The sequence below is a fragment of the Cnephaeus nilssonii genome (genome assembly GCF_951640355.1).
Source record: "Cnephaeus nilssonii genome assembly, chromosome: 15".
Classification (NCBI taxonomy): domain Eukaryota; kingdom Metazoa; phylum Chordata; class Mammalia; order Chiroptera; family Vespertilionidae; genus Cnephaeus; species Cnephaeus nilssonii.
This window is the reverse complement of record NC_137086.1, coordinates 11041253-11057577: the sequence shown is the minus strand read 5'-3', so window position 1 is coordinate 11057577 and position 16325 is coordinate 11041253. Positions and strand designations below refer to the sequence as shown.

The 16325-nt window shown below is 50.2% G+C and overlaps 1 protein-coding gene across 1 annotated transcript in view; it reads left to right on the top strand.

Annotated features, from left to right (window-relative positions):
- The window catches only part of KIF3C (kinesin family member 3C), a 40276-nt gene that overhangs the window by 8924 nt on the left and 15027 nt on the right, over nucleotides 1-16325 (top strand). Inside the window, exon 4 of the mRNA XM_079792729.1 lies at nucleotides 931-3448. Coding sequence (XP_079648855.1) covers nucleotides 1913-3448 — 1536 coding nt within the window. The 5' untranslated portion in view covers nucleotides 931-1912. The remainder of the gene's footprint in view (nucleotides 1-930; nucleotides 3449-16325) is intronic.

Below are 16325 nucleotides of genomic sequence, written 5' to 3'. Positions count from 1 at the left end.
TAGGCAAGAGTCAGAAGATGGAGAGCCTTTTATACGATATTAGGGGCCCGGTGCACGAATTCATGCACCTTGAAAGGAACTGTGGGCTGCGAGGCTGTGGTGGGCACAGGGGTGGGTCTTGGCCCATCCTCCGTGCCCCCGCCCGGCCCCTCCCGCCCTGGGCTCCGGTCCCCTGTCTGCCCATGCGCTGACTCTGGCCCCGCTCGCACCCACTGACAGTGCGGAGCGATTGGGCCCAGCACCAGCAGCGGGTGCAAGTGGTGGCTGCTGCCCCGATTGCCCCTCAGGAGCAGGGGGAGGTGGAGAAGCCCTCAGGGGCGATCGGGGCTGGCAGCCGCCACTTGCACCCACTGACGGCACTGAGCGATTGGGCAGGCGCTGGGCGCCAGCAGTGGGTGCAAACAGGGCTTGCACCAGCAGCAGGTGCGAGCTCTGTGCAGGACCACGCGTACTGCACAGGAGCAAAGAATTTTCAGTAACTACCAGAGGCTCGCCCTCATGACAGCAACTGGTGCCCCGCCTTGGTCTGGTGCCCCTGCTCACCTGCTCCACCATCCTGCCACAGCCAACGCCCTCCATGTTCCGCCCCCTGGTGGTCAGTGCATGTCATAGCAACCAGTTGTTTGGTCTATTTCCATATTAGCCTTTTATTATATAGGATAGAAGGCTGGTGGAGGAGGAGGGGTGCATGTGGGGAGAGAAGGTGAGGACAAAATCAGCTGGAAGGTGGCTCCAGGAGAGAGAAGAAGAAGACAGAAGTAAACCAGGGTAGGGAGAGGAAAAGATTAGGAATTAGGATAACTGGAGACCCTGAAGGGAAGGGTGAAACATACCTGTTTGCAGACAGAAAGGCAGGCGCATTGGAGAGTCAAGGATGGTGGCTGTGGAGCAACACATGTGGGTAGTGGGTCATCCCCCCTCCCCCACCAGGTAGGCTGAAACCTCAGCAGTCACTCTGGGAGTTTCATGCCAGAGAGGGAGGGGCCTCCCCGACGTGAGAAGGCAGCAGCGACCAGCCAGATCCGGGTTAACAAAGGCGGGACTACAACTCCCAGCATGCTTGGCTTCGTGGGGTGACGGCGGGCGGTGGCTGCGCTGCCACCCGCCTGGTGGGCGCAGGACCTGAGTCGGCACCAGAGTCTGTCATTCCGGAGGGGTCTAAGGGTGCTGATCGGCGATGCACCCCGGTCCCGGCTGCACTGGCTGCCGCGGACTGGCGCCTCCCGTCCCGCGGCCCCGCCCCGCGCCCCACCCCAGCCCGGAGGCTTAGCTGGGGCCGCAGCGCAGCGGCAACATCAGTCTCGCCGCCGCTGCTCCGCCCCATCGCCTTCTGTTTTTCTCTCATTCTCCGGTGGCGGCGGGGAAGGGCAGAGGCAGCGGCAGCGGCAGCGGCAGCAGCGCTGGCTGCAATGAATGACCCCCCAGCTGGGGAGGAGGACTCCAGGTGAGCCTCTGCCCTCAGCAGGGCCGAGACCCCGGCCGCCCAGGACCCGCAGCCCCCGCCATGGATCCCTAGAGGAGGAGGCTGAGAAGACAGCTCTGCCGCCCACCCCCATCCCATTTTCCTCTTCCTTTATCTCATTGTTGCCTTAGCTGTTTACGGCTGGGCTCTTCTGCCCCAGCATGGGGCAGGCTCCGGGCACTGCCATCCGGCCGGCACGGCTCCCGCGGCTGCCCGGAGATTCTGCCTAATTCTCCCTGTCCGGCCGGTGCAGCGAGGACCAGAGAGCGGAGGAGGCCCGGACTGCAGCGGCGGCGGGGCCACCTCCCAGCATCCCCACCCTCGGAGGCTGCATGCGGATTGAAGAGCGGCGCCTCGGGGCTGGGCCGGCCCCGCTGATACCTACCTAGGGAGGACGCAGGACTGCCCAGCCTACCGACGGGTCCCTGGGGCAGGCAGGACAGGAGCAAGATGGCCAATAAAACCAAGGCCAGTGAGGCCCTGAAGGTGGTGGCCCGGTGCCGCCCCCTCAGCCGGAAGGAGGAGGCTGCTGGTCATGAGCAAATCCTGACCATGGACGTGAAACTGGGCCAGGTGACCCTGCGGAACCCCCGTGCTGCCCTGGGGGAGCTGCCCAAGACCTTCACCTTTGACGCCGTGTATGATGCCAGCTCCAAGCAGGCTGACTTGTATGATGAAACTGTGAGGCCCCTGGTAGACTCGGTGCTTCAGGGTTTCAATGGCACGGTGTTTGCCTACGGCCAGACGGGCACTGGCAAGACCTACACCATGCAAGGGACCTGGGTGGAGCCCGAGCTGCGTGGGGTCATCCCTAACGCCTTTGAGCACATCTTCACCCACATCTCTCGCTCCCAGAACCAGCAGTACCTGGTCCGGGCCTCCTACCTGGAGATCTACCAGGAGGAGATCCGAGACCTGCTCTCCAAGGAGCCCGGCAAGAGGCTGGAGCTGAAGGAAAACCCAGAGACCGGTGTCTACATCAAGGACCTCTCCTCCTTTGTCACCAAGAATGTCAAGGAGATCGAGCATGTGATGAACCTGGGGAACCAGACCCGGGCAGTGGGCAGCACGCACATGAATGAGGTCAGCTCCCGCTCCCACGCCATCTTCGTCATCACCGTGGAGTGCAGTGAGCGTGGCTCAGATGGCCAGGACCACATCCGTGTGGGCAAGCTCAACCTGGTGGACCTGGCTGGCAGTGAGAGGCAGAATAAGGCGGGCCCCAACACAGCTGGAGGGGCTGCCACGCAGTCCACAGGTACTGGCAGTGGTGGAGGGGGCGGTGGGGGTGGGGAGAGGCCTAAGGAAGCCTCCAAAATCAACCTCTCGCTGTCTGCCCTGGGCAACGTGATCGCTGCTCTGGCGGGCAACAGGAGCACCCATATCCCCTACCGGGACTCCAAGCTGACCCGGCTGCTCCAGGACTCTCTCGGGGGGAATGCCAAGACCATTATGGTGGCCACGCTGGGGCCAGCTTCTCACAGCTACGATGAGAGCCTCTCTACCCTGCGCTTCGCCAACCGGGCCAAAAACATCAAGAACAGGCCCCGGGTGAACGAGGACCCTAAGGACACACTGCTGAGGGAATTCCAGGAGGAGATCGCCCGCCTGAAGGCCCAGCTAGAGAAGAAAGGGATGCTGGGGAAGCGGCTCCGGAGGAAGGGCAGTCGTCGGAAGAAGGCCGTGTCGGCCCCAGCCGGCTACCCGGAGGGGCCAGTGATCGAGGCCTGGGTGGCTGAAGAGGAGGATGACAACAACAACAACCTTCGCCCGCCCCAGCCCATCCTGGACTCCGCCTTGGACAAGAACATGGAGAATTACCTGCAGGAGCAGAAGGAACGGCTGGAGGAAGAGAAGGCGGCCATCCAGGATGACCGAAGCCTGGTCAGCGAGGAGAAGCAGAAGCTGCTGGAGGAGAAGGAGAAGATGCTGGAAGAACTGCGGCGCGAGCAGCAGGCCACAGAGCTGCTCGCAGCCAAGTACAAGGTAAGGTCCCCGAGGAAGCAGGGACACCCAGAGGTCCCCAGCGGGATCTGGGCTGGCAGGCTTTCCCTTGTGGGTCTGTGAGCTGGCCTGAAGCAAGGTGTCCCTTCCCAGCACCATACACGGCCCTCCTGCCAAATGCTCCCCTGGAAAAGCCAGTCAAATTCCAGGCTAGCCTCCCTGGAGTACCTAGGAGGACGGATAGGGACACACACACACACACACACACACACACACACACACACACACACACACGGCAAAGCAGGCAGCCAGTCTCTCAGGCCAATGGGCTTGGGCTGGTCTGACCTGCTGCCTGCCAGTCTCTGCTGGTGGCCCCTAGTATCAGTCAGGTCCATGGGGTGGCCAGGCAGGCCCTCAGCCTCATTTTGTTGTGGGTTTTCACTCGTGCATAGCCTCCTCACCTGTGACCTCCTCCCTCTGGTGCACCTTCAAACCTCACACCATTTTAATAATATCTGACATTTGGATAGCACTTCACGGTTTACAAAATGCCCCACATACGTGATCTCATTTGATCCCTACAGTAGCCATCTGGGAAACTGGTTCTTAAATCCCCATTTTACAGGCAAGGAACTAAGAGTCAGAGAAGGGACATGACCAAGGTACCATCCTACGAAGTGGCCTCATGCTCTTCAGTTCATGGATGGCAAGGTGGGACTAGGAATAGATTCTGCTCCCTGTGAATGAGGTCCATTGGGCCCATGTGGAGCAGGCCCATTACCTGGTATCATTAAGAAGGAGATTTGGGGGATCACTCAGCGGGTAGAAAGAGTACTTACTGGGCTCTACACTGGACACCTGGAGTCTAGTCTCATTGAGAGATGAGACCTTGTGTAAGTGGCTTCCTCTTTTCCTCAAACTTCAGTTTTTCTTTTTGTAAAATGGAAGGTTGGCCTGGATGATTTCTGAGGCTCTTCCAATCTGCTAATTCTTTGACCTGTATTAACAAACTGAGGCAGATAAGGCCTCATCCCAGTAAGAGCCAATTCCCCATTGCCCTGGGAGATATCAGGCCTCAGTGTCCTTCCTGAGCTGTTCCCTCCCCATGGGGGCCTCCAGGCCTTAGGCGCTGGGTTAAGCTACAGAGGCCCCTGCCTGGCCAGCCACAGACCTGCTAAATTTTAGTGCTGCAGATGCCATAACTCAATGTTCCTGGCATTTTTAGGTCCCTGGGGCCATCAACACTGGGGGTTGGAAGAAGGTCACAGGGACCCAATCGCTGGTCACTTCCTGGGGGACAACAAAACATTACTATTTCTTATTCCTTATCCTCAGGAGTGTGGGCTGGGAGCAGGGAAGTCCAGCCTGGAAAGGGAGAGCTGGAGCCTCTGGAATGGTGACAGATGAGCTGGATGCCATTGTCCGTGCTGTGGGGATGTGCTGCTGCACCAGGGGCCCTCGCCTTGCACATTTAGTATTTCATTCGCCCCCGTGAGCTCCGCAAGGGTCATGCTGAGCGGCTTCCTCAGGGGCTTGGCACATTTGGGGCCATCCTGGGAGAAGCAGGATGTGAAAGGCAGGGCAGTTAGTCAGCTCTTCCTAGGAGGAAGGGAATCCAGGCAGTCTGGTGCTTTCCACTGGGAAATCTTACATGGGCAATCAGTCATTGGTTTCACTACCAAGAGCACCCCCACCTGCCATGCCCCTCGCTCCCCTTCCCATCCCTCCCTCCCTCCATCCTTAAGGCTGAGAAGCAACTGAGGCCAAGAGGGTATGGATGCACACTTCAGCCCTGAGGAAATGGGTGGAGGGATGGAGCAAAGCCTCCAGTGGGACCTCCAGTGGGACCTCCCACTGTGGGGGACTGATTCTTGGATCAGTAAGATTCTTGGATCTAAGGCAATGTGGGGCACAGATAATAGGACAGTCAAGAGATCAGGGTGGCTGATGCCAGAATTTTTGCACCAGAGGCGTAGCCCTCAGAACCTGTCTTAGAGCTGGCACGGCCTTGGAAAACTGAAGCCAGGACGTGCCCAGGGCCTCACAGGTGAGTTAAGGAGAGCCCAAACTATATTTGGACCAGCCTCTTTCCATTTTGCCATAATCCTGTTGTTACCTATGCCACTTGATAATCAGAGTAATTCATTTTTATATAATACTTAGACATCTTGGTCTCTTATAATCTTTCCAGCAACCCCAAGAGATGAGTATTATTTCCATTTGACAGTTAATGAAAACCAAGGCTGGAGAGGTTGAGTGATTGTTTGGTGACTCCGGCTGACAAGGGGCGGAGCCAGGACTGGAACCCAGGTTTTCTGATTTCCCCAGTCCTGTGTTCTTCCTAAGTCATCACGGAGCCCTCCATGTTTGCTCACTATGTGACTCAGGGCAAAGGCCTTTGCCTCTCTAGGCCTCAGGTTTCCATTCGCCTAATGAGGAGAAGTCTGACATAGCTCTCTGGGGAGTGGGTGAAATGGACAATGTGTGCCAGACTTTCAGATATAAGCAAAGGGGGAGGGTGCCTGGGAAATTCCAAGAGGGGAATGATTCCATATCCTGTGACTTCTCGTCAGACCCAGCCCAGGACAGACAGTAGCACGCAAGCCCGGAATGGAGCCTAGGCAGAGGATCTCCTTATAGCCCCTAGGGGGGGTGTTTCTGTGGAGGAAGCAATTTGAGGGTTCTTGAGGGATCCACAGGGAAAAGAGGAGAGGGACATGTGAGAGATAATCCCAGACCTGCCTCTTTCACAGGGCTGTGCTGGAGACTAAATGAGATCTTTAGTGTGAGGGCATTTGAAATATGTTGAAAGCACCAAATAAATGGAGGGCGCTAGCAGCCAGGGGTGGCTTCTGTCTGCCAAGCAGGGGTCCAGTCATCTCCAGGACTGACATCTTTATTGTTAGCTTAACTCCTTCCTTCCTCTGCCATCCCGGCTGCCTTGCCATAACCCTGAAGCCCTAGGAGCAGAGCCAGGCAAGGTAGATGGAGGAGGCAAGGCGAGACCAGATCAGAAGGCGAGAGCTTGGGCCCCTCCTGGAAATGAGCTGAACTGGTACCCACTTTCTGAGTGATGGCACCAAGTCCCCTTCTCGCCTCCCCCCATTCCCTTTTTCCAGTTCACACTACCCTCTGGAGGCAGCTAAGCAATAGCTGATGCGACCCAGTGCCCTCATTCACTCGCTTTGACTCATCTAACCTTCTGCCTCGCCTGCTTTTCCTGCCTGCCACCCCCAGGCTTCCTGTTCCCTTTGTTGTCCCCTCACTGTGTACAAACACCATGCCTGTCTCCTTAGAGTCTCCTTTCACCTCTCCTTTCGTATTTACCGTGGACCTCGGGGGATGTTAGAGTGTGCAAATGTGTGAGGATTTGTGATTGTGGGCAGTGCCCTGTTACTGTCCATCATTAGCCATCCATACTTAATGTATATCACTGGGGGCCTGGATAGCTGACAGGCCTGTGAGGAGGGGAGTCAAGTCCCAGACAGACCTGCACTGAGGTTGGTTCTGCACAGTGAAAATGCAAATGTTTGTGCACACACAGTGTACATACTGCAGTGATGATGGATGCATGCAGATTGACTGGGAAAAGGCCTACTTTACTAAATTTAATTGTGCAAGAAATTTTTAAAAAATATATTTTAATTGATTTCAGAGAGGAAGGAAGAGGGGGAGAGAGAGATAGAAACATCAATGATGAGAGAGAATCATTGATCTGTTGCCTCCTGCACACCCCACACTGGGGATGGAGCCCGCATCCCGGGCATGTGCCCTGATTAGGAATCAAACTGTGACCTCCTGGTCTATAGGTCGATGCTCAACCACTGAGCGACGCCGGCCGGGGAAGAACATTTTTTAAAATGGCTTTTAATTTTAAACTTCAATTGTTGAGGGATTGGACTAGACGATTTCTAAAACTTTGATTCTAGATACTTCGAGGGAAAGAAGGGTGTTTGGGGGAGGCAAAGGCTACAGATGACACAAAATGCAGGCTCCAACTGAAGAGAGTGGAAGAGGTAGAAACAACAACACTGCTTGTTGATCCCCAAGTGAGAAAGTTTGGCGGGAGAATGGGGGTCTTGGCTAGAGCCCAGTTCTCCCTGTGGGTGTGGAAGAGACCCTACAGCCCAGAAGTCAGAGGATGAGGTCACTGCGGGGAGCACAAACTTCACTGACTTTTTATCATCTCCTTTGTGGGTCCCTCTTCTTCCTCCCACCTCTCAGCATCGGAATGAGCCATCCGTGGATATGTAAGAGAGGGAGTGTCAAACCTGAGAAACAACAGTCATAGCAAGAACAATCCCACTTACCTAACATTTACTAGATGCCAAGCACTCTACTATATGATATATACAAATTGTCTCATTTAATCCCCACAAGCACCTTCCAAGAAAGGTCTTGTGCCTTTCCATTTCATAGATGAGAAAACTGAGACCATTAAGGTTCAGTAACTTGCCCAAAGCCTCCGGGTTTGCATATGGCACTTCCAGTTGAGCCCAGGTTGGTTTGACACAAAATTTGATCCACTTTTATGCTTAAAGAATTAGGAATATCAGGCTTGGAACTGGTTGCTGGGAAGGTGGTGAAAAATGACAGGAGCTGGTGACAAAATCCAGTGGTCCGCTGATGATGTATCAGTGGTGTTTAGGAGCAAGCACAAGACTGGAAATGGAGATTGGGGGCTCATCTTCAGAAGGAGGCTGGAAAGAAACCTATGGCCTTCTGTTCTTGACATTTTCTCCCTCTATGTAAGTGACCCCCCAAAGTGAGGTCTCCTGTCCTGGTCTCTCTGCTGACCTTATTTTGTAGAGCGTTGTATTCAGAGCACCGGCATCAGAGTCAGGCAGGCCTGGGTTTAGTGACTTACTAGTTCTGAGGCCTCAGTTTTTTCATATATAAAATAGGGTGATACTAGGACCTATGCCATACTGCTATTGAGAGCATTAAATGAGATAATGGTGGTAAAGCACTTTGCCTAGTTCCTGGCATGTAAGTGGTCAGTAAGTAATAACTGTTTATTAGTGTTATCTCCAACTGTCCAGTGGGTGTTTTCTCTTGGCCACCTTCCTCATATGTCAAACACATCACATTTTACTCTGCATTCAAAGCCTGCCAGAGTCTGACTGCAATATATGTCTTCAGTCTTCCTGCCCAAGCAAGCTACTCCAATAGGCTAACCTCACAGCCAGCTGGTCTACCCCTATCCTTTTACCCTAAAGGTGCCTCGCTGCCCTTTGGCTGATTGCAGTGTTTTTGTATCCTCGGTAATAAGGGAATTATGGGAGTAGAATCAGCTCAATATAAAGAAGAACTTTTTAACAGTTAGAATTGTGCTGTTTCAAGAGGCAGTGACTCTCATCTCTGGATGTGTTCAAGGAGAAACTGAATGTCAGAGGTGCTCTAAAAGGATTCGTGTATAAGAAAAGCCATTGAACTGGATGACCGCCAGAGCTTCTTCCTCTTAAAAGTCCTTCATTGTGAAGATAACATTTTCTAGAGTAAAACATGAAATGTTTCATTGTTTTGAAAATTAAAATTAGAGGTTTTACATTTTAATGTATGAATTCAACCAATAATAAAAGATATTTTTTTTAGCTTTCTATCATGGCCAATTAGAGAAGAACAAGGCAAAGAAGAGCAGAAAGAGAAGAACATGAGGAGAAGGACAGAAAAGAAATAGAGAGGGGCAGTGAAGAAGGGAAAGAGAAATAGAGTCATAGAGTCAGGGTGGAAAGAGAGCGAGTGGGTAAAGGGGTAGGGTTTCTGGGAGAAGAAACCCCAATTGGGAAAACATGCTGTAGAGGAGAGAGTTAAATACTCAGTGCCATTCCACTGTCCTGATCTTGATGCTAGTCTCCAAATAGGGCTATACCCAGTTTCCAGAGACTCCCCAATAATATAGGGAGCATCTAATTTTCCAAAGCTGGTCTGGTTCCATCCACAGGTCCCCAAGGGCACCAGCCCCATACTAGACACTGAGGTTTATGGGGCTGGGTGATCAGGCATTGTGTGCACCCCCACCCCATCGGAGTCATCCAGGATCCTTGAGAGAAGCCTCATGATAATAAGAGACCAGTGCTCCAAGCTGTGTCTGGCATCAGAATCCTCTTGGCATTGATGGAAGCAGTGACTTATACTCCTTCCTTTCCCTGGCAGTGTGATCAGTTAACAGAATTTTCATAAGCTGGGGCATTTTTAAAAATAGATATTTTATTGATCCTTTACAGAGAGGAAGGGAGAGGGATAGAGAGTTAGAAACATCGATGAGAGAGAAACATCGATCAGCTGCCTCCTGCACTCTCCCTACTGGGTATGTGCCCGCAACCAAGATACATGCCCTTGACTAGAATCCAACCTGGAACCCTTGAGTCCGCAGGCCAACGCTCTATCCACTGAGCCAAACCGGTTAGGGCACTGGGGCATTTTGTAAAGATTTGGCCAGCAGGAGGTATATAAAACTAATACATTTCCATAGAGGTTCTGGGCTTCGAGTTATGTGGAGGCTCAGCAGGCCTTTTGGTCGAGTGTTGGGTTTCTGTTGATGTGCGTTGGCTGGATGAGTGTATTATCATATTGCCCTTAGTCATTTTTTCAGCCCCAGATAGTGCTCGATTGGATGAAGTGGCCGTGATAGTGTTCTCAGTGTGCACTGAGGACTAGGGGGCAGGGCCTGGAATGCAGCTAGAGAAGGGCACCCCTGCCAGCCTGCGGCGACTGGCCAGTCTGGAGCACTTCTGAGAGCTGCTGAACCAGGTGGCCTTTCCGAGTGGATAAGAGAATGGTCTTCTTCCCACAGGTCCTTCAGCCCTGCAGGCCATGCAGGACAGGTCTCTGTGCTCACAGCCTGCAGGGCACCTGCCCTTGTGGTTTGGTATCTAGAAGTTTTAACATCCAGAGACATTTCTGGTCATTCATTCCTAGTCAGCCTAAAGCAGTGGTCGCAAACTCATTAGTCAACAGAGCCAAATATCAACAGTACAACAATTGAAATTTCTTTTGAGAGCTGAAAACAGACTTCTGCACATGGGCCATGAAGTTTCAATCACACTGTACATGCACGCCCGCACGTGGTATTTTGTGGAAGAGCCACACTCAAGGGGCCAAAGAGCCGCATGTGGCTCACGAGCCGCAGTTTGCCGACCACTGGACTAAAGTGTTACTTTTGAGTTGTCTCCTTTTTCTCTCAGATGTACTCAACAGAAGGAGTACCAGGCCCTGAGTTGAATTGTTTCTATAGCGCTAGGTAATTCAGGCTTTCTCCTTGAGGTGTGCCAGCAGAAAAATAATAACAACAATAGTAATGGTAGCTACCATTTCTTTAGTGCATGCTTAATGCCAAGCACTCTGCTATATTATGTGCAGTGTTTTCTTCAATCCTCACAATAGTACCATAAGAAGTAGTACTATTTTAATCTCCATGTGACAAATGAGGACACTGAGGCACATTAAGGAAGAAACAACCCATAGTCTCATGCCTAGGAAGTGTTATGGGCCAGAATACGAGCCTATGTCCAAAGCCCATGATCTTAACCTCCACACTGTACTGTGAACTCAGAAAAGAAGGATTTAAGCCAGATCTCCCTGGGAGCTCTTGTCTGCTGAGATGCTTAACTCATCTGCCTTTTTGTGTGATGCAAGCCCCCGGCCCCTGACCTCAGCCGAGCGCCACTCATTCCTATAATCAACAAATCTTTTGGAGTAGCCATGGCCAAGCACGTAAATCAGTAGATATAGTTAACTTTGGTTTTAAATTAAAGTTTCTAGCCCAGCTGGTGTTGCTCAGTGGTTGAGCATCGACCTGTGAACCAGGAGGTCACGGTTCAATTCCTGGGTTAGGGCACATACCTGGGTTGCAGGCTCGATCCCCAATAGGGGGCTTGCAGGAGGCAGCCAACCAACAATTCTCTCTCATCATTGATCTTTCTATCTCTCCCTCTTCCTCCCTCTCTCTGAAATCAATAAAAATATATTTATAAACAAATAATAAAATAAATTAAAGTTTTTAGAATCACAATAACTCACTAATAGCGTTTATCTCTAAGGATTTCAATAGGAAGTGATAATTTTATTTTTTACTTTATACTTTTAAAAAAAATTTATCTTTTTTTTATGGCAAGCATATATTTGCTAATTAAAGAAAAACTAATCTAAATTTTTGAAGGGAGAAAATGTATAAAAACAAATGTGTTCACACCTGATTGGAAGATTGGCTTAAAGCTAATGCATAATTGAGGGAAATCCAGGGTTGATAATAATACTCAATGATACCCCGTTATTGGTAATCTGGTGATCTTGGATAAGTCAGTGCCCCTCCCAGGGACTGTAAAAAGTAATCAACAGATGTTTCCTTGCTTTCTGCACCATTTGCTGATTCGCCTTGGAAGCAGTGGGTCAGGAGCCCAGGATTAGAGATCCGCCTAGATGCGGGGCAGTGAGGGCTGGAGGAATGACCGAGCATCGTCTGGCAGCTGGAGGCTGTGTGATGCGGGACTACCCACTAAGCCCTTTGGAAAATGCTGAGTCTGTACTTTATGCATCCTTAGGTCTCTTCCAGTTCGGACATTGTAGCATTCTGTTGTCTGGCTGGATTTGCATCCCTGGTGCTGGAGAGAAACCTTGTAGAATACCACAACAAAGGGAATTAGGGGAGAAAGATGAAGGTCAGGACTGAAGTAGATGAGCTGACTTTTTTCTTCCTGCTTTTCTTCAGGGTGAACTGAAGCACTCTGGGCATCCATACCCTGCTATCCAGTATGAGGCTGGAGTAGAGTCCAGCTCACCTCACTCTCCAGCCCAGATGTTTCCTGATCTCTAATTGTCCTTTCTTCTTGATGAGACTCCTGATTTGTGTCCAATCGCAGGACAGAGAATCACTGAAAATAGCACTCTTCTTCCCTTCACCATTTTCTCTTTCATTTCTTCTTCCCTTCTTGCTGGCTTCTCAAGATCTACAACCAGGAAGCCACCAGAGGAGAAATAGCCGGTGGTGATAGGGGATAACTGTATTTCCTAAGAGACTGTTGTGCTGATTGTTTTGTTTTGCTCTTTGTGATGAGTAGTGGGTAAATGTCTATTAGATACTGAATCAGCAAATAACCACGAATGTTTGATTGCTTTATCATTTACCAAGTACTTTCACAACTATTACTCAGTTTTCATCCAAAGCCTGCAAGGTAGTGGGGATTCTCCCCATATTACAGATGAGAAAACTGAAGTCCAGGGGCTGATGCCTTAGCAAACAGGGTGGCAGAGTGTGACAAAGACCCAGGCTGTCTTTCGCAGCAGTCTTTTAAAAAATATATTATTATTATTATTATTATTATTAATTTCAGAGAGGAAGAGAGAGAGGGAGGGAGGGAGAAATATCAGTGATGAGAAAGAATCATTGATTGGCTGCCTCTTGCACTCCCCACAGTGGGGATCGAGCCCCCAACCCAGGCATGTGCCCTGACCAGGAATCGAACCATCATAGGTCGATGCTCAACCCCTGAGCCACGCCGGCTGGGCTCCCAGCAGCCTTCATGTCATTTTACCATGGAACTTGTGAGGTGGCCCTTCCCAGGAGCATTCCAGGTTTGAGCTTCTCTTAGGGATGCTAATGATACTGACAGCCTCCCTTCAAGCTCCGGGTTAAAAACTCTAACCTATTCGTCTCAGAGACCCCCCCACCGCTCCCCATAGCCTCAAAAAAGCAGAAGCATTCACAGCACCCTGCCTGGGAGAGGAAGAAAAGGTGCTCTGAGCTTTTCTGATGGTTACCGAGTTGACAGAGATGCAAATACCAAATGTTGCTTCTCTCCAAGGTGCCTTCCTGCGGGAACCTGGGAGAAAGCTGTGGGTGATGGAAAAGGACACTGGACTTAGAATTAGGAGGCTGGTGTTCAAACATCACTTCTGCCAATTACTGACACTATAACCTTGTGCAAGTCGCTTCACCTGCCTGAGCCCGAGCTTTCTTTTATGTCGAATGGGGATCATATTCGTTATCTCATAAGGTTATTTTGATGATTAGTGTAAAAGGGACCTAGCCCAGCTGCAGGCACATGGCAACTTGCATCTGAGATTCCTGGCTCCTGCGAAATGTCACAGATTAGCTGGCAGTGGCAGGGAAGAGCCCCTCTGGCTCCCCTGTTCTTGTAAATTACACTTGATGGTATCTTCTCGGAAGAGTGGCTGGCTGGGCCTGGCTGTCTCCATCCTGGCTTTCCGGATCAGCACTTAACGAGTACTGTGGCCTCCTTTCTCCGCCTTCTGGTTTTCTACTCCAGCTGCTTCTGGAATAGGAAAAGGTGAGCCTCTGAATGTCCCAAGCTATGTGTGCAAGCGAACGTGGCCCCTATGGTGATCTCGGCAATTAACTGTCATAGCACTTGACCTCTAATACCTGGAATCAGGACGTGGCTCGGTGGTTGAGCATCGACCTATGATCCAGGAGGTCATGGTTCGATTCTTGGTCAGGACACCTACCTGGCTTACAGGCTTAGTCCCCAAATACGGCGCATGTCGGAGGCAGCCAATCACTGATTCTCTCTCATCATGGATGTTTCTATCTCTATCTCTCTCTCTCCCTCTCCCTCTCTGAAATCAATAATTTTTTTAAAGACTCAGGTCAAATTGGGAGATTAACTGGAAAGTACATAGTCAATATAGGAGCAAAAACACTTAAAGATTCCTTGATTATGAACTCTGAGCTTAGAGTACTTTGTCTCTGGGCCTCAGTTTCTTCATCTGTAAAGCCAAATGGTTTAGGGTTGATGATTCCCTGAGGTCAGCTAGGTAGCATGGGATTTGTATCCCTCTCTCCAGAGTCAGACCATGGTACCTGGAGCTCCCAGCCTGTCTTTCCTGCCCCCACAGCTTCCGCTGGCCTCTTAGCTACACTGGATGTGTTTAGAACCAGCAGGACTAAACCCAGTTCTGTCCACAGGCTTCACCCACCAGTACTCCTTTGTCCAAGAGATCACAAAGGCAGAAACTCGGGCAGCTTAGAACTCCAGAGAACCTTTCCTGGGGACTAGGAAGCCCCTATTTCCTGCCTTTCTGCTCACTCTCCGCAGCCTGAAGTGGGCCTAGGCACGGAAGGCATTCCTGTCCCTCCCTGCTCTCCATAGGTTGATAATTAAGGATAGAGATCTCTGAGGAAAAGAAGGTGGCCACTGGTATCCTCAGAGAAATGGGGAAAATAAAAAACAAAAGCAAGGAAAAAAAGCCTGTTTCTAAGCAAAGAATGGAAGCTCATGCATGACATATTTCAGAGCGTGGGGGTGAAGCAAACAGCATGAATTGAGACTGAGGAGAAGGAGGGGGCTGAGACCTTGCACCTGGATTGAGGCCCACCCACAGATTTCGTGCCAGGGCCAACCCCCTCTTGTAGCACAATACAGGTTCTGTCAGGCAGGCCTGGCTGATAGTGTGGGCTGGGCAAGTGGGCCAGGTTTGGCGAGTAACTGATAAAGGCAGATTCGGTTGTCATTCAGACCATGTCTGTGCTGGGTTCTGGCAGAGCAGGCAGAGAAGCACTGGGGCAGGGAACTAACAGAACGGGGTGATAGTGGGCAGTCAGGCACCGTCCAGGAATTCTCTTGATGGAGTCCAGGGCTCAGCCAGAAGGAGAGGTCCTAAAGAAGAGGTCCATACCAAGGTGGATTAGCAAGAACCAACACAGAACCCAGTCCTGGGAATCTTGTCATGGGGGTGGGGGCCTGGGAGTCTTGGCTTATACATCAAATTCCAGGCCTGATCAGTAGCTCAAATTCCGGCTCATAATGTCCAAATGGGTTGGGTACCTAGTTCTTGAACCAATTTGGACATTGTCAGGCAGAATGTTGAATGAGGAGAGAGAGGTACTAGGTGTGGGTAGATAGAAAAGTGGCTAAATAAACAATTGTTTTGAATCAGAGATCTACCTCCTCACTTAAAAATCACCCCAAGAAAAGCATAAAAGTGTATCTTGTAAAAGGGATATCAGGCCTCTAAGGTATAGGAGTATAAAGCAAATAGGGAGGCTCAATTTTATATCTCTTATTATAGACAATTAAAAAATAATAAGACCTCATGCATATGATATTCTAATGAAAGTGGTTCCATTATTATTGCTGGCAGTAGTTTAAGTGGTATGAACCATTAGAAAGGTAACTTGACAGGATGTTCTAAGATACCCAAAATATTTATAACCCTTTACCCACCTCTGAAATTTCCTTCTAAGAAAGTCACCTAAAAAGGCAGCAAATTATATGGACAAGAGTGTTTATTGCAAACATCATAAACAACCAATAATAATCTTATAATGGGTGTTAATTAAATATATTATAAATTATCCACTCTAAATATTATGCAATCATTAAATTTATAATCATCAGCATTATGAAAGTAACAGACAATGCTTGAAATATTTGATAAAGTGGAAATAGCAGGACATAAGCTTGTATTTAAGCCATGTCTACAGATGTGAAAAATGATGTGTGCATATGGGAAATCTGGTAAAAACAGTGATATAACCGAAGCTTATTAGCGATGGTGAGAAAAATGTGAAGTCTTTTCTCATATTATTTCTGTGGTTATTTTTATGTTAGTGCCTTTTTTTTTTCCTGAAAGGAGAGGAAGACAATAAAAGGTTAAAAATATGTCCCCAGAATTCCTTAATAAACTGTTAAGTATTTATTTATTTTTTAAAATACATTTTTATTGGTTTCAGAGAGGAAGGGAGAGGGAGAGAAAGATAGAAACATCAATGATGAGAGAGAATCATGGATCGGCTGCCTCCTGCACACCCCACACTGGGGACTGAGCCCATAACCCGGCATGTGCCCTGACCAGGAATGGAACCCTAACCTCCTGGTTCACAGGTCGACATTCAACCACGGAGCCACACCGGCCGGGCATAAACTGTTCAGTATTTGATTTCATGCTTCTGAGATGC